The sequence below is a fragment of the Salmo trutta genome, chromosome 13 (assembly GCF_901001165.1).
Source record: "Salmo trutta chromosome 13, fSalTru1.1, whole genome shotgun sequence".
Classification (NCBI taxonomy): Eukaryota; Metazoa; Chordata; class Actinopteri; order Salmoniformes; family Salmonidae; genus Salmo; species Salmo trutta.
In genome coordinates this window covers 50,866,641-50,893,531 of record NC_042969.1, presented here as the reverse complement: position 1 = coordinate 50,893,531, position 26,891 = coordinate 50,866,641, and the positions used below count along the sequence as shown (strand labels likewise).

The following is a 26,891-nucleotide window of genomic DNA, read 5'->3' as shown; positions in this document are numbered from 1 at the left end:
ATTAGACTGTCTGATTGTTAATGATATCTCTGGCTGACTGATAGTTCTGTCCTCCGTTGTCTCCCTCCCTCACACTCGTCTAACCGTCTGCACTCCCCACGGTCTCCTCTTTACTTCCTTTACCCTCTCTCTCTCTCTCTCTTTTCCAGAGGGGGTCTTTGTGCCCCCCATGCTCTCTTCACTCACCCATCCGTCCCCCATCCCTCCTCCCCATCAACTCTACACTCTATACACACTGTGGCATTTTGATTGCAGAAAAAGAATGTAACGTAGCATGTAGCATAGCTAATTCTATTATTGTCCACCATTGTTCTCATAGCGTGTGGGAGCCTAGGGCCTGTATCCATCTCAGAGTAGGACATCTCAGAGTAGGAGCGCTGATCTAGGATCTGTCCATATAATCTTATTGATTAGGATCTTAAAGTTAAAAACAGATTCTAGATCAGCGCTGGAGTGGACGGTGTGATGTTTTCTCCCCCAGGCCCCCAGTGAGTACGAGGCCAACCCCGAGCTGCTGTTCTACCGGGTCACCCACCTGAACCGCGGACAGCAGTACCTCATCTGGGCCGCCGCCGTCACCACCGCCGGACGGGGAAACATCAGCGACAAGGTCACTGTGGAGCCTGCTGGGAAGGGTGAGTCCTCCACAGGGGAATCGGGAGGAAGGGAAGGGGGCACGGGGATAGCGTTAAGGGGGTTACGGGGGTTGGTTAACCTCATGGCTTTTTGTTCCCCCTCCGTCCATCACTCTATCACAGATGTTTCCCTGGCTCTCACGCTCTCACTCTGTGTTCGTTCTCTCATTTTCTCTCTTCCCTCTTCCCTTTCTTTTTTTTTCTCTCTCTCTCTCTCTCTCTCTCTCTCTGTCTCTCTCCCACTTTTAATCTCTCCCCTCTCACTCCTCTTTCTTGTCATTTCTGTCCATCCTCTCCTGATTGATAGGGAGCGGTGCTGTTTGACAGAGGCCAGTGTTCTTAATGAGGATATGAAGACCTACAGGGCACTGTTCAGATGAGCTAACCTGCCCTGGATGGGGGAGGGAGGGGAGGGAGGCCTGGTTAATACACAGGGGCAGACTGGGCAGACTGGGCTGAGCAAATGAAGAGGGCAGTATAATCAATAGCCTTTGGATTGAAGAGAGGGAGAGAGAATGAGTAAGAGAGTGCACTCTCGGTACGTGCACGCTCCTTTCTTCCTGCGACTGGCTCTGTCTCTTTCTCTTGTGTGTGTGTGTGTGTGTCTGTGTGTGACGGCGTCTCTCTGTGCCAGCTGATAAGCAGCAGTAAAAGGCTGTATGCTCCAGGCCGGCCCACTCAGTACTGCATTCAGCCACAGCACAACAGCACAAGGGCACTAGCATTAAGACGTCAAGAGTGCAAAAGACAGTGGGAGGGAGGGAGGTAGGAAGGGAGGGAGGGAGGGAGAGAGAGGGAGAGAGAGAGAGAGAGGGGGGGGGGGAGAGGGAGGGGGAGAGAGAGAGGGAGAGAGAGAGAGAGAGAGAGAGGGGGGGGGGGGGGGGAGAGGGAGGGGGGAGAGGGGAGGGAGGGAGAGAGAGAGGGGGGGGGAGAGGGAGGGGGAGAGAGAGAGGGAGGGGGGGAGGTGAGGGAGGGGTTTGTGTGTGTGCCTGAGACTTTTGCACTCTGAGACTCCAAATACAAACAGGTTCCATGTGAATGAAAACAGGCCATTGCTGTTGTCACATTCATTGGTTCAGATATGTGCCCTCTTTTCTAATCCTTTTGTTCCTTCGTCGTTGAAATGTGTTTGAACCTGTTCCCTTACGCTTAACCTGTACTGACCTGTACTGACCTGTGTTGTGCATTGTTTGATTACATGAAAATACATCAAATATTCAAGTTAATTAGTATACTGTTGACTAGATTTGAAAAACAGACCTATTACCTCTAAGCAACTCTTTCTCAACTTGTCACTCCCTCCCTCAGCCCCAGCTAAGATCCTATCGTTCGGAGGTACAGTGACCACTCCCTGGATGAAGGAGGTGAGGCTACCCTGCAGCTCAGTGGGCGAACCCACCCCCACCATCAAATGGACCAAAGACAGGTGAGACCCTAACCTCCTCAGTCCCTCCTTTCTGTCAGTCTACCCCGACACACTACCACCGTGACTACCTCCCTCCATCTCTAGAACCCAAACTCCACCATCCACTGGACCAGTGTTAAATCAGTGTTTACATCAGTGTTCTCTCTCTCTTTTTCTCTCTCTCTCTCTCTCTCTCTCTCTCTCTCTCTCTCTCTCTCTCTCTCTCTCTCAATTCAATTCAATTCAAGGGGCTTTATTGGCATGGGAAACATGTTAACATTGCCAAAGCAAGTGAAGTAGATATTATACAAAAGTGAAATAAACAATAAACATTACACTCACAGAAGTTCCAAAAGAATAAACACATTTCAAATGTCATTATGTATATATACAGCAAATGGTTAAAGTACTGTCTCTCTTTCTCTCTCTCTATCTCTCTCTTCCTCCCTACCTCCCTCTCTCTCTCAGTGAGGACACAGCCATCCCGGTAACTCTGGACGGTCAGAGGCTCATCATGGCCAATGGCACGCTGGTCCTGCGCTCGGTGAAAGCTGAGGATTCTGGGTACTACACGTGCACGGCCACCAACACGCTGGGCTTTGACACCATCATTGTCAACCTGCTGGTGCAAGGTGAGCCCCAGCGCACTGTCATCACCCTCTTTTTATTGGTCAACCAGTTGTGACCTAGTACGCTGACCATGTGTGTCTGTCCCTGTAGTTCCTCCAGACCAGCCCCGTCTGACTGTCTCCACCACCTCCACCTCCTCTATCACCCTGGCCTGGATCCCTGGGGACAACGGAGGATCCTCCATCAGAGGTATATGAGATTTACTGTGTGTGTGTGTGTGTGTGTGCGCGTTTACATTCTTCCTCTGTGGTTCGCCCACGCTTTCTCTCTCTCTTTCTATCCCCCTATATTTATCATTCTGTCACTTCTCTCTTTCATTTAACCCTCCTGCTGTGTTCCGGTCGAATTGGACCGATGTACAAGTTTTCTCTCTGAAAAAATGGAGTTCATTTAATCTGATTGTCATAAGGTTCCATGACTTTGTCCACACAGGGCATCTGAACACACAAAATACATTTTGATGATTTTCATAACATTTTGGGTGTTTTATTTAACTTTTGTACACCTGTGGTGTTCCCGGTCAAAAATGACCGGTCGTTAGAAATTAGTGGATGAGACTACAATTAGTGTATAAAATTGAGTTCAGGCACATGCCCATTCAGCAGATGGACACACTTCCTCTCCCAGACCCCCACATGCATGTGTGTTTGAGCACACACACACACACACACACACACACACACCTCACTCTCCTTCTTGGCTTCCATGGCAACCCCCACGGGTAAAGTCCTGCCACTATTTGAAATGGTTTCAAAACAAATGTCCTTGTTAAACTTTGACACAACATAGTCTGTGATAAATAGCACAATATGTTTCATTTGAGTATTTGTTATAGTCAAAATAATCCATACATTATGCTTTTTTTTACTTAAAAATGAGTTGTGTGAGTTCAGGTCAATGAGGCTTACAGCAAATAGAAGTTCAAAACTTGTCACGTTCACAAGAACTTCAGTTGATAAAAAGATCTAACACAACACTAGGTGATAATATATGTATTATTATGGATTTATAATCAGCTATAATGGAGCGGTCATTTTGGACCAGGAACACAGAATGTATTAACAGGAAACGAACACACAGGACAGTTAATGCTTTTCTTTCATCCAATGTCTGTCTCTCTGCTTGCCCTCTGTCCATATCTCCGTTCTGTCTCTTTGTTAGTTTGTATTGACTGGTGTCCACTCTGTTTTGGTTGCTAGTTAAGGAGCTGTCGCATTGATTATCTGACTACCGGTACTGCGTGTGTGTTCAGTGTGTGTGTTCAGTGTGTGTGCAATTTGCAGTATGCCTATTTGTTCAGTGAGCTCTATTTTAACAAACCTAATGCAATGGTAAGTCTAACTGCTGACGCTAGCGCTTTAGGTCCAGGGGTGTCAGAAATATTTTTGCTATTTTCACAGCCGTTATTATGAGCGCAATAGCTGGCGGTGGCGTGAAATGGTTGGTCTTTGATGAATAAACAAGTTGTAGGTGTGCCAAGGGCTTGGCCACTCACAGGCCAATCAAGGCATTCCATGGCTTAATAGTGTATGCTTTAGTCTCAAGTTATGTAAGTTATTGATGGTCTTTGCGTTGTCATCCAACTCCAAATCGCCTGGGGGCACAGAATATTATCATCCGAGTCCATTGTTGATTGATACTACAATTTATTTAATAGCATAGGCTACAATAACGAGTGACAGCAACAACTGTGAGACTCAGAATTGAGCTCAGTTGAATCCTGTTTTCATTGGTCAATATTGAGATGATTCTACAATTTTATTGGAGTCCACCTGTGGTAAATTCAATTGATTGGACATGATTTGGAAAGGCACACACCTGTCTATACAAAGTCCCACAGTTGACAGTGCATGTCAGAGCAAAAACCAAGCCATGAGGTTGAAGGAATTGTCCGTAGAGCTCCGAGACAGGATTGTGTAGAGGAACAGATCTGGGGAAGGGTACCAACAAATGTCTGCAGCATTGAATGTCCCCAAGAACACAGTGGCCTCCATCATTCTTAAATGGAAGAAGTTTGGAACCACCAAGACTCTTCAAAGAGCTGGCAGCCCATCCAAACTGAGGAATTGGGGGAGAACGGCCTTGGTCAGGGAGGTGACCAAGAACCCGTTGGTCACTGTGACAAAGCTCCAGAGTTCCTCCGTGGAGATGGGAGAACCTTCCAGAAGGACAACCATCTCTGCAGCACTCCACCATTCAGGCCTTTATGGTAGGGTAGCCAGACGGAAGCCACTCCTCAGTAAAAGGCACATGATAGCCCAATTGGAGTTTGCCGAAAGGCACCTAATGGACTCTCAGACCATTAGAAACAGGATTCTCTGGTCTGATGAAACAAAGATTGAACTCTTTGGCCTGAATGCCAAGCGTCAAATCTGGAGGAAACCTGGCATCATCCCTACGGTGAAGCATGGTGGTGGTAGCATGCTGTGGGGATGTTTTTTTAGCAGCAGGGACTGGGAGATTAGTCAGGATCGAGGGAAAGATGAACGGAGCAAAGTACAGAGATCCTTGATGAAAACCTGCTCCAGAGCACTCAGCACCTCAGACTGGGGGGAAGGTTCACCCTCCAACAGGACAACGACCCTAAGCACACAGCCAAGACAACGCAGGAGTGTCTTTGGAACAAGTCTCTGAAAGTCCTTGAGTGCCAAAGCCAGAGCCCGGACTTGAACACGATCGAACATCTGTGGAGAGACCTGAAAATAGCTGTGCAGCGACGCTCCCCATCCAACCTGACAGAGCTTGAGAGGATCTGCAGAGAAGAATTGGAGAAACTCCCAAAATGCAGGTGTGCCAAGCTTGTAGCGTCATACCCAAGATGACCCGAGGCTGTAATCGCTGCCAAAGGTGCTTCAACAAAGTGCTGAGTAAAGGATCTGAATATTTACATAAATGTGATATTTACGTTTATTTTAATTTGGGGGGGGGGGGGGGCAAAAAATTCTACAAACCTGTTTATGGGATATTGTGTGTAGACAAAAGTTTAATCAATTTTAGAATAAGGCTGTAATGTAACAAAATGTGGAAAAGTCAACGGGTCTGAATCATTTCTGAATGCACTGTAGATTAAAAGGGGACGTCCGATTACTTGGTGAATACATTGGTCTTAAATATCCCCACCAGCACAAACTGAAATTGGAACTTTGGCGCACATTTTTAAGAAGCTCACCTCAGATATTGCCACCCCAAGCAAGCTTTGTTAGTTTGCGTACCATGCTATATGTTTATGCTATATGGCTTTAACAGGTCAAAACTGCAAACGAGTGTGCGTTTGACGATTGCGCTGGCTTAACGCCAGCCAGAAATAGAGCCCAGTGTTTCGTATTCACACCTTTTCGACATGCAGTCTTTGATTCACTTTGTCTGTGTTTGTATTAGTCTATCTATCTCTGTAAGTTTATTGTCTGTCCCTCTGGCTGTCCATCTGTCCTTTCGTCCATTCATCTGTCTATCTGAGGGAGACGGAGAGGGAGTGGGAGAGGGAGAGAGACAGAGAGAGAGGGAGCGCTAGACAGCAGGAGAGAGGGAGAGAGGGAGCGCTAGACAGCATGAGAGAGGGAGCCCTAGACAGCATGAGAGAGGGAGCGCTAGACAGCATGAGAGAGGGAGCCCTAGACAGCATGAGAGAGGGAGAGCTAAACAGCATGAGAGAGGGAGCCCTAGACAGCATGAGAGAGGGAGAGCTAAACAGCATGAGAGAGGGAGCCCTAGACAGCATGAGAGAGGGAGAGCTAAACAGCATGAGAGAGGGAGCGCTAGACAGCATGAGAGAGGGAGCCCTAGACAGCATGAGAGAGGGAGCGCTAGACAGCATGAGAGAGGGAGCCCTTGACAGCATGAGAGAGGGAGCCCTAGACAGCATGAGAGAGGGAGAGCTAAACAGCATGAGAGAGGGAGCCCTAGACAGCATGAGAGAGGGAGAGCTAAACAGCATGAGAGAGGGAGCGCTAGACAGCATGAGAGAGGGAGCCCTAGACAGCATGAGAGAGGGAGCCCTAGACAGCATGAGAGAGGGAGCCCTAGACAGCATGAGAGAGGGAGAGCTAAACAGCATGAGAGAGGGAGCCCTAGACAGCATGAGAGAGGGAGCCCTAGACAGCATGAGAGAGGGAGCCCTAGACAGCATGAGAGAGGGAGCCCTAGACAGCATGAGAGAGGGAGAGCTAAACAGCATGAGAGAGGGAGCGCTAGACAGCATGAGAGAGGGAGCCCTAGACAGCATGAGAGAGGGAGAGCTAAACAGCATGAGAGAGGGAGCCCTAGACAGCATGAGAGAGGGAGCCCTAGACAGCATGAGAGAGGGAGCCCTAGACAGCATGAGAGAGGGAGCCCTAGACAGCATGAGAGAGGGAGAGCTAAACAGCATGAGAGAGGGAGCGCTAGACAGCATGAGAGAGGGAGCCCTAGACAGCATGAGAGAGGGAGAGCTAAACAGCATGAGAGAGGGAGCGCTAGACAGCATGAGAGAGGGAGCCCTAGACAGCATGAGAGAGGGAGCCCTAGACAGCATGAGAGAGGGAGAGCTAAACAGCATGAGAGAGGGAGCGCTAGACAGCATGAGAGAGGGAGCCCTAGACAGCATGAGAGAGGGAGAGCTAAACAGCATGAGAGAGGGAGCCCTAGACAGCATGAGAGAGGGAGCCCTAGACAGCATGAGAGAGGGAGCCCTAGACAGCATGAGAGAGGGAGAGCTAAACAGCATGAGAGAGGGAGCGCTAGACAGCATGAGAGAGGGAGCCCTAGACAGCATGAGAGAGGGAGAGCTAAACAGCATGAGAGAGGGAGCGCTAGACAGCATGAGAGAGGGAGAGCTAGACAGCATGAGAGAGGGAGCCCTAGACAGCATGAGAGAGGGAGCCCTAGACAGCATGAGAGAGGGAGCCCTAGACAGCATGAGAGAGGGGAGAGCTAAACAGCATGAGAGAGGGAGAGCAAGACATCATGAGAGAGGGAGAGCTAGACAGCATGAGAGAGGGAGAGCAAGACATCATGAGAGAGGGAGAGCTAGACAGCATGAGAGAGGGAGAGCAAGACATCATGAGAGAGGGAGAGCTAGACAGCATGAGAGAGGGAGAGCAAGACATCATGAGAGAGGGAGAGCAAGACATCATGAGAGAGGGAGAGCTAGAGATGAGAGCTAGAGATATACTGCATAAGAGAAGGAGAGAGATGACAGTTATAAACAGACTATAAATCCAAGGCAGCTGATTATGACTGCAGACGCCATAATGTGTTCTCATTTGCATATATGCCCAGTCAGCGCCCTCCCAAACCCAGCTGGGAGCTTCTGGGAAAGTAATGGCAGCATAGAACAGTCATGAATGCTGCCTTCTCCATCTGAACCTCCATAGGTGGAGGAGATGTATGATGCACCATTGTCCTCTGGTGTTTTCCAGCGGTACTGACACAATGAAATATGAACCAGCTGAATATAGCAAAAATATATGGGTATCTGGTGCATTTAAATGTAAAATTATTTACATGTAATGTATTTTTTCTCATTTTCTCTATTTGTATCGTGCACTGCACTACAACAGTCTGAAAATAAGAAAAATGAGCCCTTATGATGTGTGTGTGCGCGCACGCGCGTGCGTGTGTTCCCCAGGTTTCGTGCTGCAGTACTCGGTGGACAACATGGAGGGTTGGAGGGATGTGTTCATCAGTTCCAGTGAGAGGTCCTTCAAGCTGGACAACCTACGCTGTGGCACCTGGTACAAGGTCAAACTGGCCGCCAAGAACAGCGTGGGAGCGGGACGCATCAGTGAAATCATCGAGGCTAAGACCCACGGACGAGGTGAGGGGTAGGGGGAGAGGGGGAGGATGGACCGGGTGATACAGGGACAATGGGAGGTGTTTAGGGGACAGAAGATGGGCAGAGAGGGAGGGAGCTGCCAGGTGGATGGGGCAACATGGTTATAGCTGTGAAAGGGGTAAATGCGGTGGACAGGTAGATTCCTAGAATTCAGTCACAGTTACCATATCATAATATTATCATAAGACGTTTAAAAAAAGAATAATGTTTAGTGAGAACTAACACCCTCCTGCCCCCGACCTCTTCCAGAGCCCCAGTTCAATAAGGACCATCCTGTGTTCACCCACGTCAACTCTACCCACGCCCGGCTCAACCTACAGGGCTGGGCGAGCGGTGGCTGCCCCATCACGGCCGTGCTGCTGGAGTTCAGACCTAAGGGGAACTGGGCGTGGCAGAATGTTCGCACCAACGCCACCGCCGACGTGTTCCTGGCTGAGCTCCGCGAGGCCACCTGGTACGAACTGAAGATGAAGGCGTGTAACAGCGCCGGCTGTGGGAACCAGAGCTCTCAGTTCGCCACGCTGGACTACGACGGCAGTGAGTACAAGCTGGTTTGTTTTCTCCGGCCTGTGTGGTCCAGGGGTTCGCACCGCTGAGCCTAGCACACGTACCAGGGGCATGGGTTCGAATCTGCTCTTCTGACTCGCAATCTTTCCTGTCTCCTCTTCACTGTCGTATCTCAATAACAGAAATAAACCCCACAAAAGAACGCCATATTTCTTTTTTACATGGATAATAAAGTCTTAGAGCAGGAGAACAATTGGTAAAAAAAATATATATATATGTTTAAGTTAAATGACCTTATCGAAGGAGTTGATTTAAGCAATAAGGCCCGAGGGGGTGTGGTATATGGCCTGCATACAAACCTTAGCCGTGGTATATTTGCCATTTACCACAAACTCCTGATGTGCCTTATTGCTATTAGAATTTTTTTAATTTTTTTATTCTAGGGGGTAGATCAGTTTTAATATTGCAGATAGATTGTAGCTTCCATCATTGTAGCTTCCATTGTAGCTTCACATCACTGTCTGCATCACTTCCAATCCCCCATATCTTTTTTGAAAATATATACAGTAAAAGTTTGGACACACCTACTCATTCAAGGGTTTTTCTTTATTTTCACAATTTTCTACATTGCAGAATCATAGTGAAGGCATCAAACCAATGAAATAACACATATGGAATCATGCAGTAACCAACAAAGTGTTAAACAAATAAAGAATAACGCTTAGGCTTCGACTTCCAGCTTATACATACTATATGCATTTTATGGGCACAGTCTATTTTACAATAGTTATATTCTGTTTGTTTTTACTCCTGTCCTTCCTCTAATCTCAACCTCTCCCATCTATTTCTTTCGCAAATGTTCTGAACCTATATACGTTTTATGGAAACAGTATGTTTTACATTAGTTATCTTGTTGTTATTAGTTGTTATTTTTTCCCAACCTTCAGCTCCATTCAAACCCTCCCATCTATCTCTTAACACCATCCATATTGAATTTCTATTTGCCATATATTTTTCAACTGTGCTGTGATGTTTCACAAAAGTTCAGAACCTTTCTATTCTCCTAATTTCTACAGATGGTAAATTATTATTATTATTATAAGTATTATTATATTATTGATTGATTGACTATGAATTTTCAAATCACCCAGCAGTGCTATATACAGAGTTAGCTCCAGGTAAATGTTACAATTCTTCAGCCATTCCTGGACATGTGACCAAAAACAAGCTACATATGGACAGTACCAAAACAAATGATCTAATGATTCTGTCTCTTCGCAACAATATCTGCTAATAATTTCAATTGAAAGATTCTACGTTTTGAATCCGTTGTCGTTTTGCGTGTCAGTCCATAAACCATGAATCGGTACGTTGAAAATCTCTTCCCAAGTATTTTGCAATCTATATGGGAGAGTTGTGAATTTTACGGTCTTTAAATGATACTGGTATACTTTTCTATTTATCACAATTTTTTAACCAAGTATGGTCTTTAATGCAGAGCCGACAGACAAGTTCTCTACTTCCCCCCATTCCACTTACCTCTTCCATTTTTGCGGTAATGCTGCAATTAGATGGTTGTAATTTTAGCTATAGCAGACGTTTCCATATATTTTTGTTAGCTGCATATGTGACATAACTCCACCAGTCCTATTTATGACATCATTTACAAAGATTATACCTTTTTTTTTAGATATATTTATACTGTATCAAATATTAGTATATTTGAGTTTAACCACAATATTTGTTGTATTATTTGTTCTGTTTTTTTCAGGTCGATTAAATTGAAATTGCAACCAACTTTATATGGCTTTTTTTTAATATCAATATTTGGGAAATTATTTCCTTTTCAAATAACTGAAAGTGAGAGGTTGTAATCTGAATAAAGGGGAAAAGGCCATTCTTGAACATGGGGTGAGACATTCTTATTAATTTTCTAGAGAACCAGTTCGGATTTAAGTATAACTTTTGTATGACTGAAGCCTTTAGTGAGACATCTAATGCTTTAATATTTAATCATTTCTGCCCTCCTAATTCATATTCATTATATAAATAGGCCCGTTTAATTTTGCCTGGCTTGCCGTTCCAAATAAAATGCTAAAAAAATGATCATATAATTTAAATAACTGTTCGCTAGGTGTACACAAGACCATAAGAAAATAGACAAACTGGGATATGACTACTATAAACTGGTTACCAACATAATTAGAGCAATAAAAATATATATTTTTGTCATACCCGTGTGGTTTGAGCCTTGACAGCCACGGGTTTGACAAAACATTTATTTTTACTGCTCTAATTACGTTGGTAACCAGTTTATAATAGCAATAAGGCGTTTCGGGGGTTTGTGGTATATGGCCAATATACCACGGCTAAAGGCTTTGCAAAAGCACTCCGCGTTGCGCTTAAGAACAGCCCTTAGCTGTGGTATTTTGGCCATATACCACACCTCCTTGGGCCTTATTGCTTAACTAATTATTTTATTTTACCTTTATTTAACTAGGCAAGTCAGTTAAGAACAAATTCTTATTTTCAATGACAGCCAAGGAACAGTGGGTTAACTGCCTTGTTCAGGGGCAGAACAGCTCGGGGATTTGAGCTTGCGACCTTGCGGTTGCTAGCCCAATGCTCTAACCACTAGGCTACGCTGCCGCCCCAACTATACTACGGCTGTCAGCCAATCAGCATTCAGGGCTCAAACCACGCAGTTTATAATACTCCATATGTGACTTAGAAATAGAATTAGAACCAATTATAATGTTTAGACGTGTGACAACTCGTGACAACTCATGTAATAGGATAGCAGTTGACTTCCTTTTAAAATGATTTGTTAGAACCAATTTAGTTTCTCTTCTCCTCATCCTCTCCCCATACATCTTCTTCCACACTTGTACCCATTTATATAAAAGCTGATATAATGTCCTGTAACCTGATATATTTTCTAAGCAGGTACCATCCCTCCCATCAAGTCAGCGCGGCCCGAAGGCGACGACGTTAAGAAGCTCTTCTCCATTGGCTGCCCCGTCATCCTGGTCACTCTGGTCGTCGCCCTGCTCTTTGTCATCCGCAAGAAACGCAAAGAGAAGAGACTGAAGAGACTGAGAGGTGAGGGAGGGAGGGAGGGAGGGAGGGAAAGGGGGAGAGGTGTGAAGAAGAGATGGAGGGTTGCGTAAGGGAGGGAGCAAAAGAGAGGAAAGAGCAATGAGAGAGGGAAGAAAGAGAGGAAAGGGGCGAGAAGAGAGATGGAGAGGTGTGGAGAAGAGACTGAGGGGTGAGAGAGAGAGGGAGGAGAGGTGTGGAGAAGAGACTGAGGGGTGAGAGAGAGAGGGAGGAGAGGTGTGGAGAAGAGACTGAGGGGTGAGAGAGAGAGGGAGGAGAGGTGTGGAGAAGAGACTGAGGGGTGAGAGAGAGAGGGAGGAGAGGTGTGGAGAAGAGACTGAGGGGTGAGAGAGAGGGAGGAGAGGTGTGGAGAAGAGACTGAGGGGTGAGAGAGAGAGGGGGAGAGGTGTGGAGAAGAGACTGAGGGGTGAGAGAGAGAGGGGAGGAGAGGTGTGGAGAAGAGACTGAGGGGTGAGAGAGAGGGAGGAGAGGGGGGAGAAGAGACTGAGGGGTGAGAGAGAGAGGGAGGAGAGGTGTGGAGAGAAGAGACTGAGGGGTGAGAGAGAGAGGGGGAGAGGTGTGGAGAAGAGACTGAGGGGTGAGAGAGAGAGGGGGAGAGGTGTGGAGAAGAGACTGAGGGGTGAGAGAGAGAGGGAGGAGAGGTGTGGAGAAGAGACTGAGGGGTGAGAGAGAGAGGGAGGAGAGGTGTGGAGAAGAGACTGAGGGGTGAGAGAGAGGAGGAGAGGTGTGGAGAAGAGACTGAGGGGTGAGAGAGAGAGGGGGAGAGGTGTGGAGAAGAGACAGGGGTGAGAGAGAGAGGGAGGAGAGGGGTGGAGAAGAGACTGAGGGGGGAGAGAGAGAGGAGGAGAGGTGTGGAGAAGAGACTGAGGGGTGAGAGAGAGAGAGGGAGGAGAGGTGTGGAGAAGAGACTGAGGGGTGAGAGAGAGAGAGGGAGGAGAGGTGTGGAGAAGAGACTGAGGGGTGAGAGAGAGAGGGAGGAGAGGTGTGGAGAAGAGACTGAGGGGTGAGAGAGAGAGGGAGGAGAGGTGTGGAGAAGAGACTGAGGGGTGAGAGATGAGAGGGAGGAGAGGTGTGGAGAAGAGACTGAGGGGTGCAGAGAGAGAGGGAGGAGAGGTGTGGAGAAGAGGACTGAGGGGTGAGAGAGGAGAGGGAGGAGAGGTGTGGAGAAGAGACTGAGGGGTGATGAGAGAGAGGGAGGAGAGGTGTGGAGAAGAGACTGAGGGGTGAGAGAGAGGGAGGAGAGGTGTGGAGAAGAGACTGAGGGGTGAGAGAGAGAGGGGGAGAGGTGTGGAGAAGAGACTGAGGGGTGAGAGAGAGAGGGAGGAGAGGTGTGGAGAAGAGACTGAGGGGTGAGAGAGAGAGGGGGAGAGGTGTGGAGAAGAGACTGAGGGGTGAGAGAGAGAGGGGGAGAGGTGTGGAGAAGAGACTGAGGGGTGAGAGAGGAGAGGGAGGAGAGGTGTGGAGAAGAGACTGAGGGGTGAGAGAGAGAGGGAGGAGAGGTGTGGAGAAGAGACTGAGGGGTGAGAGAGAGGGAGGAGAGGTGTGGAGAAGAGACTGAGGGGTGAGAGAGAGAGGGGGAGAGGTGTGGAGAAGAGACAGGGGTGAGAGAGAGAGGGAGGAGAGGTGTGGAGAAGAGACTGAGGGGTGAGAGAGAGAGGGAGGAGAGGTGTGGAGAGAGACTGAGGGTGGTGAGAGAGAGAGGGAAGGAGAGGTGTGGAGAAGAGACTGAGGGGTGAGAGAGAGAGAGAGGAGGAGAGGTGTGGAGAAGAGACTGAGGGGTGAGAGAGAGAGGGAGGAGAGGTGTGGAGAAGAGATGAGGGGTGAGAGAGAGAGGGAGGAGAGGTGTGGAGAAGAGACTGAGGGGTGAGAGAGAAGGAGGGGAGAGGTGTGGAGAAGAGACTGAGGGTGAGAGGAGAGGGGGAGGAGAGGTGTGGAGAAGAGACTGAGGGGTGAGAGAGAGAGGGAGGAGAGGTGTGGAGAAGAGACTGAGGGCTGAGCGAGAGAGGGAGGAGAGGTGTGGAGAAGAGACTGAGGGGTGAGAGAGAGAGGGAGGAGAGGTGTGGAGAAGAGACTGAGGGGTGAGAGAGAGAGGGAGGAGAGGTGTGGAGAAGAGACTGAGGGGTTGTGAGGAGAGAGGGGGAGAGGTGTGGAGAAGAGACTGAGGGTGAGAGAGAGAGGGAGGAGAGGTGTGGAGAAGAGGACTGAGGGGTGTGAGAGAGAGGGGGAGAGGTGTGGAGAAGAGACTGAGGGTGAGAGAGAGAGGGAGGAGAGGTGTGGAGAAGAGACTGAGGGGTGAGCGAGAGGGAGGAGAGGTGTGGAGAAGAGACTGATGGGTGAGAGAGAGAGGGAGGAGAGGTGTGGAGAAGAGACTGAGGGGTGAGAGAGAGGGGGAGGAGAGGTGTGGAGAAGAGACTGAGGGGTGAGAGAGAGGGAGGAGAGGTGTGGAGAAGAGACTGAGGGGTGAGAGAGAAGGAGGAGAGGTGTGGAGAAGAGACTGAGGGTGAGAGAGAGGGGGAGGAGAGGTGTGGAGAAGAGACTGAGGGGTGAGAGAGAGAGGGAGGAGAGGTGTGGAGAAGAGACTGAGGGCTGAGCGAGAGAGGGAGGAGAGGTGTGGAGAAGAGACTGAGGGGTGAGAGAGAGAGGGAGGAGAGGTGTGGAGAAGAGACTGAGGGGTGAGAGAGAGAGAGGGAGGAGAGGTGTGGAGAAGAGACTGAGGGGTGTGAGAGAGAGGGGGAGAGGTGTGGAGAAGAGACTGAGGGTGAGAGAGAGAGGGAGGAGAGGTGTGGAGAAGAGACTGAGGGGTGTGAGAGAGAGGGGGAGAGGTGTGGAGAAGAGACTGAGGGTGAGAGAGAGAGGGAGGAGAGGTGTGGAGAAGAGACTGAGGGGTGAGCGAGAGGGAGGAGAGGTGTGGAGAAGAGACTGATGGGTGAGAGAGAGAGGGAGGAGAGGTGTGGAGAAGAGACTGAGGGGTGAGAGAGAGGGGGAGGAGAGGTGTGGAGAAGAGACTGAGGGGTGAGAGAGAGAGGGGGAGAGGTGTGGAGAAGAGACTGAGGGTGAGAGAGAGAGGGAGGAGAGGTGTGGAGAAGAGACTGAGGGGTGAGAGAGAGAGGGGGAGAGGTGTGGAGAAGAGACTGAGGGGTGAGAGAGAGAGGGAGGAGAGGTGTGGAGAAGAGACTGAGGGTGAGAGAGAGAGGGAGGAGAGGTGTGGAGAAGAGACTGAGGGGTGAGAGAGAGAGGGAGGAGAGGTGTGGAGAAGAGACTGAGGGGTGAGCGAGAGAGGGGGAGAGGTGTGGAGAAGAGACTGAGGGGTGAGAGAGAGAGGGAGGAGAGGTGTGGAGAAGAGACCTGAGGGGTGAGAGAGAGAGGGAGGAGAGGTGTGGAGAAGAGACTGAGGGGTGAGAGAGAGAGGGAGGAGAGGTGTGGAGAAGAGACTGAGGGGTGAGAGAGAGAGGGAGGAGAGGTGTGGAGAAGAGACTGAGGGGTGTGAGAGAGAGGGAGGAGAGGTGTGGAGAAGAGACTGAGGGGTGAGAGAGAGGGAGGAGAGGTGTGGAGAAGAGACTGAGGGGTGAGAGAGAGAGGGAGGAGAGGTGTGGAGAAGAGACTGAGGGGTGAGAGAGAGAGGGAGGAGAGGTGTGGAGAAGAGACTGAGGGGTGAGAGAGAGGGAGGAGAGGTGTGGAGAAGAGACTGAGGGTGAGAGAGAGAGGGGGAGAGGTGTGGAGAAGAGACTGAGGGGTGAGAGAGAGAGGGAGGAGAGGTGTGGAGAAGAGACTGAGGGGTGAGAGAGAGAGGGAGGAGAGGTGTGGAGAAGAGACTGAGGGGTGTGAGAGAGAGGGGGAGAGGTGTGGAGAAGAGACTGAGGGGTGAGAGAGAGGGAGGAGAGGTGTGGAGAAGAGACTGAGGGGTGAGAGAGAGGGAGGAGAGGTGTGGAGAAGAGACTGAGGGGTGAGAGAGAGAGGGAGGAGAGGTGTGGAGAAGAGACTGAGGGGTGAGAGAGAGAGGGAGGAGAGGTGTGGAGAAGAGACTGAGGGGTGAGAGAGAGAGGGAGGAGAGGTGTGGAGAAGAGACTGAGGGGTGAGAGAGAGAGGGAGGAGAGGTGTGGAGAAGAGACTGAGGGGTGAGAGAGAGAGGGAGGAGAGGTGTGGAGAAGAGACTGAGGGGTGAGAGAGAGAGGGAGGAGAGGTGTGGAGAAGAGACTGAGGGGTGAGCGAGAGAGGGAGGAGAGGTGTGGAGAAGAGACTGAGGGGTGTGAGAGAGAGGGAGGAGAGGTGTGGAGAAGAGACTTAGGGGTGAGAGAGAGAGGGAGGAGAGGTGTGGAGAAGAGACTGAGGGGTGAGAGAGAGGGAGGAGAGGTGTGGAGAAGAGACTGAGGGGTGAGAGAGAGAGGGAGGAGAGGTGTGGAGAAGAGACTGAGGGTGAGAGAGAGAGGGAGGAGAGGTGTGGAGAAGAGACTGAGGGGTGAGAGAGAGGGAGGAGAGGTGTGGAGAAGAGACTGAGGGGTGAGAGAGAGAGGGAGGAGAGGTGTGGAGAAGAGACTGAGGGGTGAGAGAGAGAGGGAGGAGAAGGCAGAAGACAGGGTTGAGGGGTGAGTGAAGGAAAGAAAACGTGTTGAGAGAGAGAGAGCATAATTAATATCTGATTTATTGTGCTCCATATAACTGAAGCCCTGCTATTTTTTACTGATCCCTCCAGATGCCAAAAGCCTGGCTGAGATGCTGATCAGGTAATATATCTTATCTCTGCTGTTCCTCTGTTTACATTTCATACCCCAATGGAAACATTCATACAACACACTGAACATCTGCGGTTACCTTACCTCTAGATACAGTGAATGTCTTAAAAGGCAGATAGAGAACTCCTATTTCTGAAGTAGGGGGATTTACGTTCGGTGTGTGTGTGTGTGTGTGTGTGTGTGTGTGTGTGTGTGTGTGTGTGTGTGTGTGTGTGTGTGTGTGTGTGTGTGTGTGTGTGTGTGTATGCCTTGTGTCCCTGGAGCAGTAAGAATAACCGGAGCTTTGACACCCCTGTGAAGGGGCCCCCCCAGGGCCCCCGACTTCACATCGACATCCCCAGAGTCCAGCTGCTCATCGAGGATAAGGAAGGCATCAAACAGATCGGTCGGTGTAGTGTGTTTGTGTGTGTGTGTGTGTGTGTGTGCGTGCGTGCGTGCGTGTGTGTGTGTGTACGTCCGTGTGTGTGTTTTTTGTGTTGCTGAGTGCCTACCTGATACGGATATAATGCAAATTGGTGTTCCTGAATGAGCATGAGTCCTCCGTCATGAATAACTGTTGCTTCTGTCAATCCCTGTCAGGTGAAGACAAAGCCACCATCCCAGTGACGGACACAGAGTTCAGCCAGAACATGAATCCACAGAGCTTCTGTACGGGCGTGTCTGTGCATCACCCCGCCCTCATCCAGAACACCGGCCCTCTGATTGACATGTCTGACATCAGACCAGGGACAAGTGAGTGGAGAGCCCTAACTGCACTTAGTCTTATGTTCTTGGCCAATTGATAAACACATAGTGGACTTATATTATCTGTCTTGTCCATTCCCTCCATCATTGCCTTTAACTTCTATGGGCTAGGTGGCCCACCCCTGGTACACCCTATCAATAGCAGGTGAAATATCAAGAGCACCAAATTTGAAAACAATTAAATGTCATAATTCAAATTTCTCAAACATACAACTATCTTACACCCTTTGAAAGATAAACATCTCCTTAATCTAACCACGTTGTCCGATTTCAAAAAGGCTTTACGGCGAAAGCATAAAGTTAGATTATGTTAGGACAGTACATTGAAAATAGCTGTGTGTAATGTTTTGTCAATGCAAAGACAGGCGTCACCAAAAGCAGAAAACCAGCTAGAATTATGCACTAACCTTTGACAATCTTCATCAGATGACACTCCTAGGACATTATGTTAGACAATACATGCATTTTTTGTTCTAACAAGTTCATATTTATATCCAAAAACAGCATTTTACAATGGCGTTGATGTTGAGAAAATAATTTTCCCTCCAATACCGCCAGTCAATCAGCACAACAAATTAAATAATTACTATTCGAAAACATTGGTAAAATATTATATTGTCATTCAAAGAATTATAGATTAACATCTCGTGAACGCAACCGCATTGCCAGATTTAAAAATAACTTTACTGGGAAATCAAACTTTGCAATAAACGAGGTCCTGTTCTCAGGAAAATAGGCTTGGCGATACAGACTAGGCGCCATGTTGGAGAGATCGAAAATCAAAAATACTATGTAAATATTCCCTTACCTTTGATTATCTTCATCAGAAGGCACTTCCAGGAATCCCAGGTCCATAACAAATGTGGTTTTGTTCGAAAAAGCTCATAATTTATGTCCAAAAAGCTCCGTGTTGTTAGCGCGTCCTGTAGGCTACTCAAAAACATGAACGACGCCCGCCGGACTTGTCTTCACCAAAGAGGGAAAACAAAATATTTACGTTCGTTCAAACATGTCAAACGTTGTATAGCATAAATCATTAGGGCCTTTTTCAATCAGAACTTCAATAATATTCAAGGCGGACGATTGCATTCTCTTTTAAAACGTATTGGAACGAGAGTACCCAAACATGCACTGGCGCGGCAGAGTAGTATTGGCCATCCGCTTATGACCAACGTTTCAAGTCTCTTGTTCGGTCAGTTTTCACAGTAGAAGACTCAAACCTCTTTGTAAAGACTGGTGACATCTAGTGGATGGCGTAGGAAGTGCTCAATGATTAATAAGTCCCTGTGTGTTTCAATGGCATAGGCTTAAAAGTAATTCAACACATCAGGTATCCACTTCCTGTCAGAATTTGTCTCAGGGATTTGACTGCCATATGAGTTCTGTTATACTTACAGACACCATTCAAACAGTTTTAGAAAATTCAGAGTGTTTTCCATCCAAATCTGTTAATAATGTGCATATCCTAGCTTCTGAGTTGGTGTAGGAGGCAGTTAACAATGGGCACATATTTTTTTCAAAATTCTCAATACTGCCCCCTAGCCCCAACAGGTTTTAACTTACTGACTCTTGTGTTCTCCTCCCTTCATTCACCTCTCCTCCTTCCTCCCACCCTCCCTTCCCCCCACCTTTCCTCCTCTCCTCCACCTCTCCTACCTTCCTCCCGCCTCTTCCCTCTCCTCCCTCCCTCTCTCCCCCGGAAGACCCGGTGTCGAGGAAGAGCGTGAAGTCCACCCACAGTACGAGGAACCGCTACTCCAGCCAGTGGACCCTGACCAAGTGCCAGTCGTCCACGCCCGCCCGTACCCTCACCTCCGACTGGCGCACCGTGGGCTCCCAGCATGGCATCGCCGTCACCGAGAGCGACAGCTACAGCGCCAGCCTCTCACAGGACACGGGTGAGCCTGGCACATCATGCACACACACACTCAGCACACACTCAGGACTAGGCTACATACCAGACCACACACCCACTCTTAACACACACGCTCTCATGATATACACACTTGTGATACACAAACACACACAGTTCATGATACACGTACGCACACATATGCCGTATATACACACTTGCATGCATACATCAGTGGAGGCTGGTGAGGGGAGGACGGCTCATAGTAATGGCTGGAACGGAGCGAATGGAACGGCATCAAACACACGGAAACCATGTTTGATGTATTTGATACCATTCCACTCATTCCGTTCCAGCCATTACCACGAGCCCGTCCTCCCCAATTAAGGTGCCACCAACCTCCTGTGACATACATACATATACAAAGGACACAACATAGGCTACGTACACACACACATCTGTAGTCCAAGGAGATGGTGTAAGATTGCTATTTTTCATGTACAACACCCTCTCCCTCTCTCTCTCTGTCTCTCTTTGTCTCTCTCTCTCTCCCTCTCTCTCTGTTTCTGTCTCTCTCTCTCTCTTTCTCTCTCTTTGTCCTCAGATAAGGGACGTAACAGCATGGTGTCCACAGAGAGCGCGTCCTCCACCTATGAGGAGCTGGCGCGGGCCTACGAACACGCCAAGCTTGAGGAGCACCTGCAGCACGCCAAGTTTGAGATCACCGAGTGCTTCATCTCCGACAGTTCCTCAGACCAGATGACCACGGGCACCAACGACAACGCCGACAGCATGACCTCCATGAGCACCCCGTCCGAAACGGGCCTGTGTCGCTTCACCGCCTCGCCACCCAAACCCCAGGACTACGACCGCGGCAGACCTACCAACGTTGCCGTGCCCATCCCCCACCGCGCCAACAAGAGCGAGTGGACGGGCAAAAGTGAGTATGAGACCTGCGGCTGATTAGAATGATCCTGTAGGTCAGTCTAATGTAAAGGCCTCTAAGCATGGTTAGAGTGAGCAGGGTTGTTTGCTGTACTTTAGACACATACCGGTACTCTGACCTTTAACAAATGTGCCTGATAAAGATGCTTGTCAAATCGTTATCTCTCCCTCGTTCTCTCTTTCATCCCCCCATCCCAGGTGACTACTGTAACCTTCCCCTCTACATGAAGACAGACCCTTTCTTCCGGAAGCAGTCGGAGCTGCGTGACCCGTGCCCGGTGGTGCCGCCCCGCGAGGCCTCCATCCGCAGCCTGGCCCAGCGGGCATACCACTCCCAGGGCCGCCACATGACTCTGGACTCCTCCAAGCAGCAGCAGGCTCTGACTGTGGGCCACGCTGGCCTGGCCGGCCTCGGCGCCTCAGGAGGATCATCAGGGGGTGGAAGCGGTGGTGCTGTAGGAGGGACAACTGGAGGGCCGTCTGGTGGTTCCAGCACCTCCTCCCTGCCCCAGAGGACTCTCACCATGCCCGGCTCCTCCTCTTCCTCTGCCCAGAGCGCTGCAGCCGCTACCGACGCAGCCAGCGGGGGAGCCACGGGGGGAGAGTCCAGAGACTCTCTGCTGGAGAGCAGCTCATCAGGCCTGGGCAGACTAGACAGACAGAAGCAGGCGGCTGGCGGGGCCTATTCCAAATCTTATACACTGGTGTAGCTGTAGCCACTGGCGTAGATGTTGGAGCCTTGGGAAGGGTTAGGGGCCACACAGACACACGTACACACACCTGACTCCTGCACTGTCAGGCCAGAGGGGCCGCTCGGCAGGGGCCAGATTGGGCTTTTATAGCACAGGAGTTTGTCTTCTTTCTGCCTTTTTTCTCTCTCTCTTTCTCTTCCTCTCTCTATTGTTTTGTTTTACCTTCCCTGGAAAGAACTAGCTAAACTCAATATAATTTTTATATTTGTTTTTGCAAACTTTTTTCTCTCTCTCACTCTCCCACTGTCCCTCTCTCTCTCTCTCTCTCTTTCTCTCTCTCCAATTATCTGTTGAGACACCTCAGAACTTATGCACAAAATACTTTCCATGTGCACTTCCAAGTACTAAGAGATGTAGTTTCACATAAACCTGTCTAGATGTTTTAGGCCGTTTTACGTGTTTCTTTTCACGTCTCTGAACAGAGAGTTCAGAGGTCATACAGCAGCGCATTGCCACGGAAAGTGCTTATGCATAAACCAACAACCTTGGTGTCTGTCTCTGGCCCTCCAAAGCCATCCTGGTACGGACTCACACAAACACGTCACAGGCTGTGGTTTCCACAACCATGTTGGAGGAGCCTTGGGGAATTTTTTTCATGCAATTCATGACACGGTATAGAGTGTTACTGACTATTTTATAGGACAACAGGAAACAGAGCGAGGGGGAAAAAAACAGGATTCGTCTTCATACGAAAGATGAATCTGAACTGTATTTTTTTTATGTTTGCTTTTCTCTTTTGGAATATATAAACTCATGTGCATTAAAAGAGGGTAGAATGGATTCACAGAACCTTCACGAGCCTGCGTGTGTGCGTGTATATGTGTAAATATATATGTATACATGTGGCTGGCACACACCTGCAGTGGACCTTTTTAATCAATCTGTATGCTGACTCCTTGGCGGAGGCGTGCGTTAAAAAAACTCCTGTCCATTTGCTACTTGTGACAGTGGTTTGGGGACGATGATGTCACACTGTATGACGTCACATGTCGGTCTCTCCCTTCTGGACTTTGGTTGGCCCGGTGTGATTGACACTGGCAGCGTCGCCTTGGAGATGACGAGGAAGATGGACAGAGAGAGGGAGTTGATTTGCTGTTCATTAGAGGCGCAAGGGTGAAATGACCACCCCTCCTCTTGGCCCCTCTCTGTCATTCTCTCCAATCCCCTGAAGCAGGAAGAATACCCTTTGTTCTGTCGTTCATTTGCGCTTGGTGCCACACATCCCCATTCCTCCATACCCCTCTGTCTACCTAAACACTTCCAACCCACCACACCACACCCCCATCCTGCATACCCCACCCCTCTGTCTACCTAAACACTTCCAACCCACCACACCACACCCCCGTCCTGCATACCCCACCCCTCTGTCTACCTAAACACTTCCAACCCACCACACCACACCCCCATCCTGCATACCCCACCCCTCTGTCTACCTAAACACTTCCAACCCACCACACCACACCCCCGTCCTGCATACCCCACCCCTCTGTCTACCTAAACACTTCCAACCCACCACACCACACCCCCGTCCTGCATACCCCACCCCTCTGTCTACCTAAACACTTCCAACCCACCACACCACACCCCCATCCTGCATACCCCACCCCTCTGTCTACCTAAACACTTCCAACCCACCACACCACACCCCCATCCTGCATACCCCACCCCTCTGTCTTCCTAAACACTTCCAACCCACCACACCACACCCCCGTCCTGCATACCCCACCCCTCTGTCTACCTAAACACTTCCAACCCACCACACCACACCCCCGTCCTGCATACCCCACCCCTCTGTCTACCTAAACACTTCCATCCCACCACACCACACCCCCATCCTGCATACCCCACCCCTCTGTCTACCTAAACACTTCCAACCCACCACACCACACCCCCGTCCTGCATACCCCACCCCTCTGTCTACCTAAACACTTCCAACCCACCACACCACACCCCCATCCTGCATACCTGACCCCTCTGTCTATCTAAACACTTCCAACCCACCACACCACACCCCCGTCCTGCATACCCCACCCCTCTGTCTACCTAAACACTTCCAACCCACCACACCACACCCCCATCCTGCATACCTGACCCCTCTGTCTATCTAAACACTTCCAACCCACCACACCACACCCCCGTCCTGCATACCCCACCCCTCTGTCTACCTAAACACTTCCAACCCACCACACCACACCCCCGTCCTGCATACCCCACCCCTCTGTCTACCTAAACACTTCCAACCCACCACACCACACCCCCATCCTGCATACCCCACCCCTCTGTCTTCCTAAACACTTCCAACCTACCACACCACACCCCCATCCTGCATACCCCACCCCTCTGTCTACCTAAACACTTCCAACCCACCACACCACACCCCCATCCTGCATACCCCACCCCTCTGTCTTCCTAAACACTTCCAACCTACCACACCACACCCCCATCCTCCATACCCCACCCCTCTGTCTACCTAAACACTTCCAACCCACCACACCACACCCCCGTCCTGCATACCCCACCCCTCTGTCTACCTAAACACTTCCATCCCACCACACCACACCCCCATCCTGCATACCCCACCCCTCTGTCTACCTAAACACTTCCAACCCACCACACCACACCCCCATCCTGCATACCCCACCCCTCTGTCTACCTAAACACTTCCAACCTACCACACCACATCCCCATCCTCCATACCCCACCCCATCCACACAGTCTCACTGTGACCTTCTAGCACACTCTGCTAGGCAGGCAGACATTTATGACAATAGTTGGGACTGACTGACAAACGGACTGCAGGCCAACAGACGGACAGACAGACTGACAAAAGACGAACTCGACAGAAAGATGGACGGATAAACAGATTTCAGATTGAAACAGAGGAGAATATACAAAGGTGATAATGCAGCGAGGACCGTTGGTTTGCAGGGAGAGATGGATAGATAAGGAAGACAAAGCGTCTGTGTAAGTGTTTAGGGAAGGAGGGAATAGATGGCAGGTGGACACGAGTTTGTCTGATGAAATGAAGTGGTCTCAAGGATAAATCTGTTATCTAAGGCCCCCCCATCCCACGTAAATGTATTGAAGCGGATTGTCGGGTTCTGTTGGCGTTCCTTTTTTTCTTTATTTCCTTTATTCTAAACCCAAAGCTGAGCCCCATGACAAAGAACCCCCCCCCAAAAAAAATGTATTGCTCCCAATGGAAAGTTTCACATCAGGGCTCTCGCAATATAAGAATAAAAAATATATCATATTTGTTGTAAAAGATATGTACATATATATTTATATCTAAATATATCGAAAATATATAACTGTTAAATAAAGCAGAGAGATATAAAGTCATCGTAATTGAAAATATATGAAAATATAACTCATGAGACAATCGCTCAGTGGAAGACGCCGCGAGTTAAGAGGAAGAGTGGAGGAAGAGGAGAATGGGAAACGGCTAGCACAACCAAGAAAAGATATAGAGAGATGAAATTGAGCGTTAGCTATGGTATCTGAGGCCGAGTTTGGGGACGTGAACATTGATTCCATGGCCTCATAGTCGTTTGCCCCTCTGCCAGGTACATAGGTAGCTACAGTGCAGGAACAGAACTACACCAAACATGCCATTCAGGATGTAACCCTAAGTATCTACTGGAAGTAGTTAAGGCCCAGTGATGGGTAGTACCTTAGTCAGTGAGACTGGTTGCAATCTAATGCAGTCTATTTGCATTTTGTAATGTCTTGTGTCAGAATGGCTTGTGTGTCAGTGAACCCCATGGTAGCCAGTGTGGTTACTGTGTTTAATAACATCAGACCTGTCGTTGATTTGGTTTGGAGTTGCCTCTGTGGTCCACCGTGGTGGAGAGTAGACGACACTGGGGTAGTTTTGGGGTCATAGTGGCTTTTGTGGTCAGTGAGGTAAAGTGCATTCATTGTGGTCAGCAAGACCCTCTTTTAATTGTACCTGTAGAAAGGGTGAGGGACATCACTGACATAAGAAAGATTTCAGGGAACCTTTAACCGTTTATAAGCACTAGTTAGTGAGCGGTACAGTAGCTTCAGCACTGAGTCACATAGCTTAGGCAACATCCCGTGTTGATTTCAGTTTAGAGCCTAACCCTGGCACAACTAACCCTGGCACAACTAACCCTGGCACAACTAACCCTGGCACAACTAACCCTGACACATGGGGATTCAGGTAACAGTAGTGGGCCATGTCACAGTGCCAACCCACATTCTTATTGTGTACGTCCCCAAATCTAAGGCCAACTTAGAAGTATGACCCTACTTCAGGTGTTAAGAGAGTACAAATGGTAGAACCAAATGTAACCTGTTGTACTGTACCTTCCGAAGGTGTGTTCTGTTGACAACCTCCATGACGTCTCATGACTGAACTTAATGAAGACAGCGCATAGTGACCTCTGTGTCTTACCGTTGTCATTATGTCCCTGCACAGTACTCCTTTTCCGGACATACATATAACTGTTATAACTGCTCATAACTGACAACAGTCACGCTCCCTGCCTGTTGCAGACAGTGAACAGGACAGGGAGAGTACGCAGAGAGAAGAACCTTTCCTTTCCATGAATATTATTATGGTACTGTTTATTTTGTTTTGCCTTCCTTGGTTATGCAATTATTTTGAAATGGTTTGCTTTGAGACACACGGTGGTGTCACGTGAAGGGGCAGGCCTGTTTAGCCAATTGAAATCAGGGACTCCCTAGCTCCAACCAATCACAGGAAAAGCTGTGTGCATATTGGATGGGATCAGGAGTCAAACTCCCCACCCTACCCTGACCTTTGCCCCACCTATTTGACCAATCAGACTCTCAGTTACACCTGGTAATAACGTGTCCTGTGATCAGATTTGTCCCAAATGGTCTACTCCAACCCAATTTGATTGGGTGTGACCGGATGTGACCACAGATCCATTACCAGGACACATGTTAATATCAGGTCTCAAAGGGGTCTCAGATTCCTACCTACCTGCACCTCCTACCCCAACAGCATTGCTACCCCACTATTAAAGACTCTTGTACATAGCAAAGTGTTTTGTATAAATAAGTACTATTTTCAACATCTCCAAGTGAAACCAGGGCACAATGTAAACTTTGATTAAAGTTATAACTTTAAACAGGAGAGGGATGAAGAAAACTATAGTATTATAGTAACACTGCTTAGAATTAGATTTTTGAATGGGGAAAAAAAACCATCCAGAATTGCTTTCACAATTGGTTCCTCTTTTTCAAGAAGTTTTACTGAGATTAAAATGTTTGGGCCATTGGTTGCTTTGTATTGATTTTCTTTCTAGTTCACTTTTTTTTATTTCATTTTTTATTTCTGTTGAGGAAAAACGGCATTGCATGCTCTGAATTATTTGTTGGGTATAAAAAGAAAAATGGAGAAACAAATTTATGACAAAGGGGTGAGGGAAAAAGCGTTTTAAAAAATATAGAGAGAGTTCTTAAACTTTTATGGAAAATTTGCTTCAATTTGCAATTGCTTGTTTAACTCTACCGTTTTTTTTTCTATGAAAACAAACAAAACCAGAAAAAGAGTACTCCAACACCTTGTGCAATAAAGCGATCTTTCTATGAGTCATATCTTCCTTTTTCCATCCTTTCCTTCACACTGGATCAAGTGGTGTATTTATTAGTACATAATGTGGAAAAATGTTTTGCCATGGAAAACTTTTTGAACTAAAACGAGCAAGTCTTATTGAAAATCACAAGAATGATTGATTATACATTCGGAATAACCCAACATGTAAAAT

At 48.5% G+C, this 26,891-nt stretch overlaps 1 protein-coding gene across 1 annotated transcript in view; it reads left to right on the top strand.

The window, feature by feature from the left end:
- LOC115205965 (Down syndrome cell adhesion molecule-like protein 1 homolog) overlaps positions 1–26,511 on the top strand; it is a gene marked incomplete at its 5' end in the record, with an annotated part of 52,015 nt that extends 25,504 nt beyond the window's left edge. Inside the window, 13 exon segments of the mRNA XM_029772422.1 lie at positions 482–635; positions 1,944–2,061; positions 2,509–2,672; positions 2,761–2,859; positions 8,276–8,464; positions 8,732–9,019; positions 11,936–12,091; positions 16,797–16,827; positions 17,103–17,221; positions 17,416–17,568; positions 19,284–19,478; positions 20,037–20,372; positions 20,576–26,511. Coding sequence (XP_029628282.1) covers positions 482–635; positions 1,944–2,061; positions 2,509–2,672; positions 2,761–2,859; positions 8,276–8,464; positions 8,732–9,019; positions 11,936–12,091; positions 16,797–16,827; positions 17,103–17,221; positions 17,416–17,568; positions 19,284–19,478; positions 20,037–20,372; positions 20,576–21,087 — 2,514 coding nt within the window.
- Between the last annotated feature and the right edge of the window lie 380 nt (positions 26,512–26,891).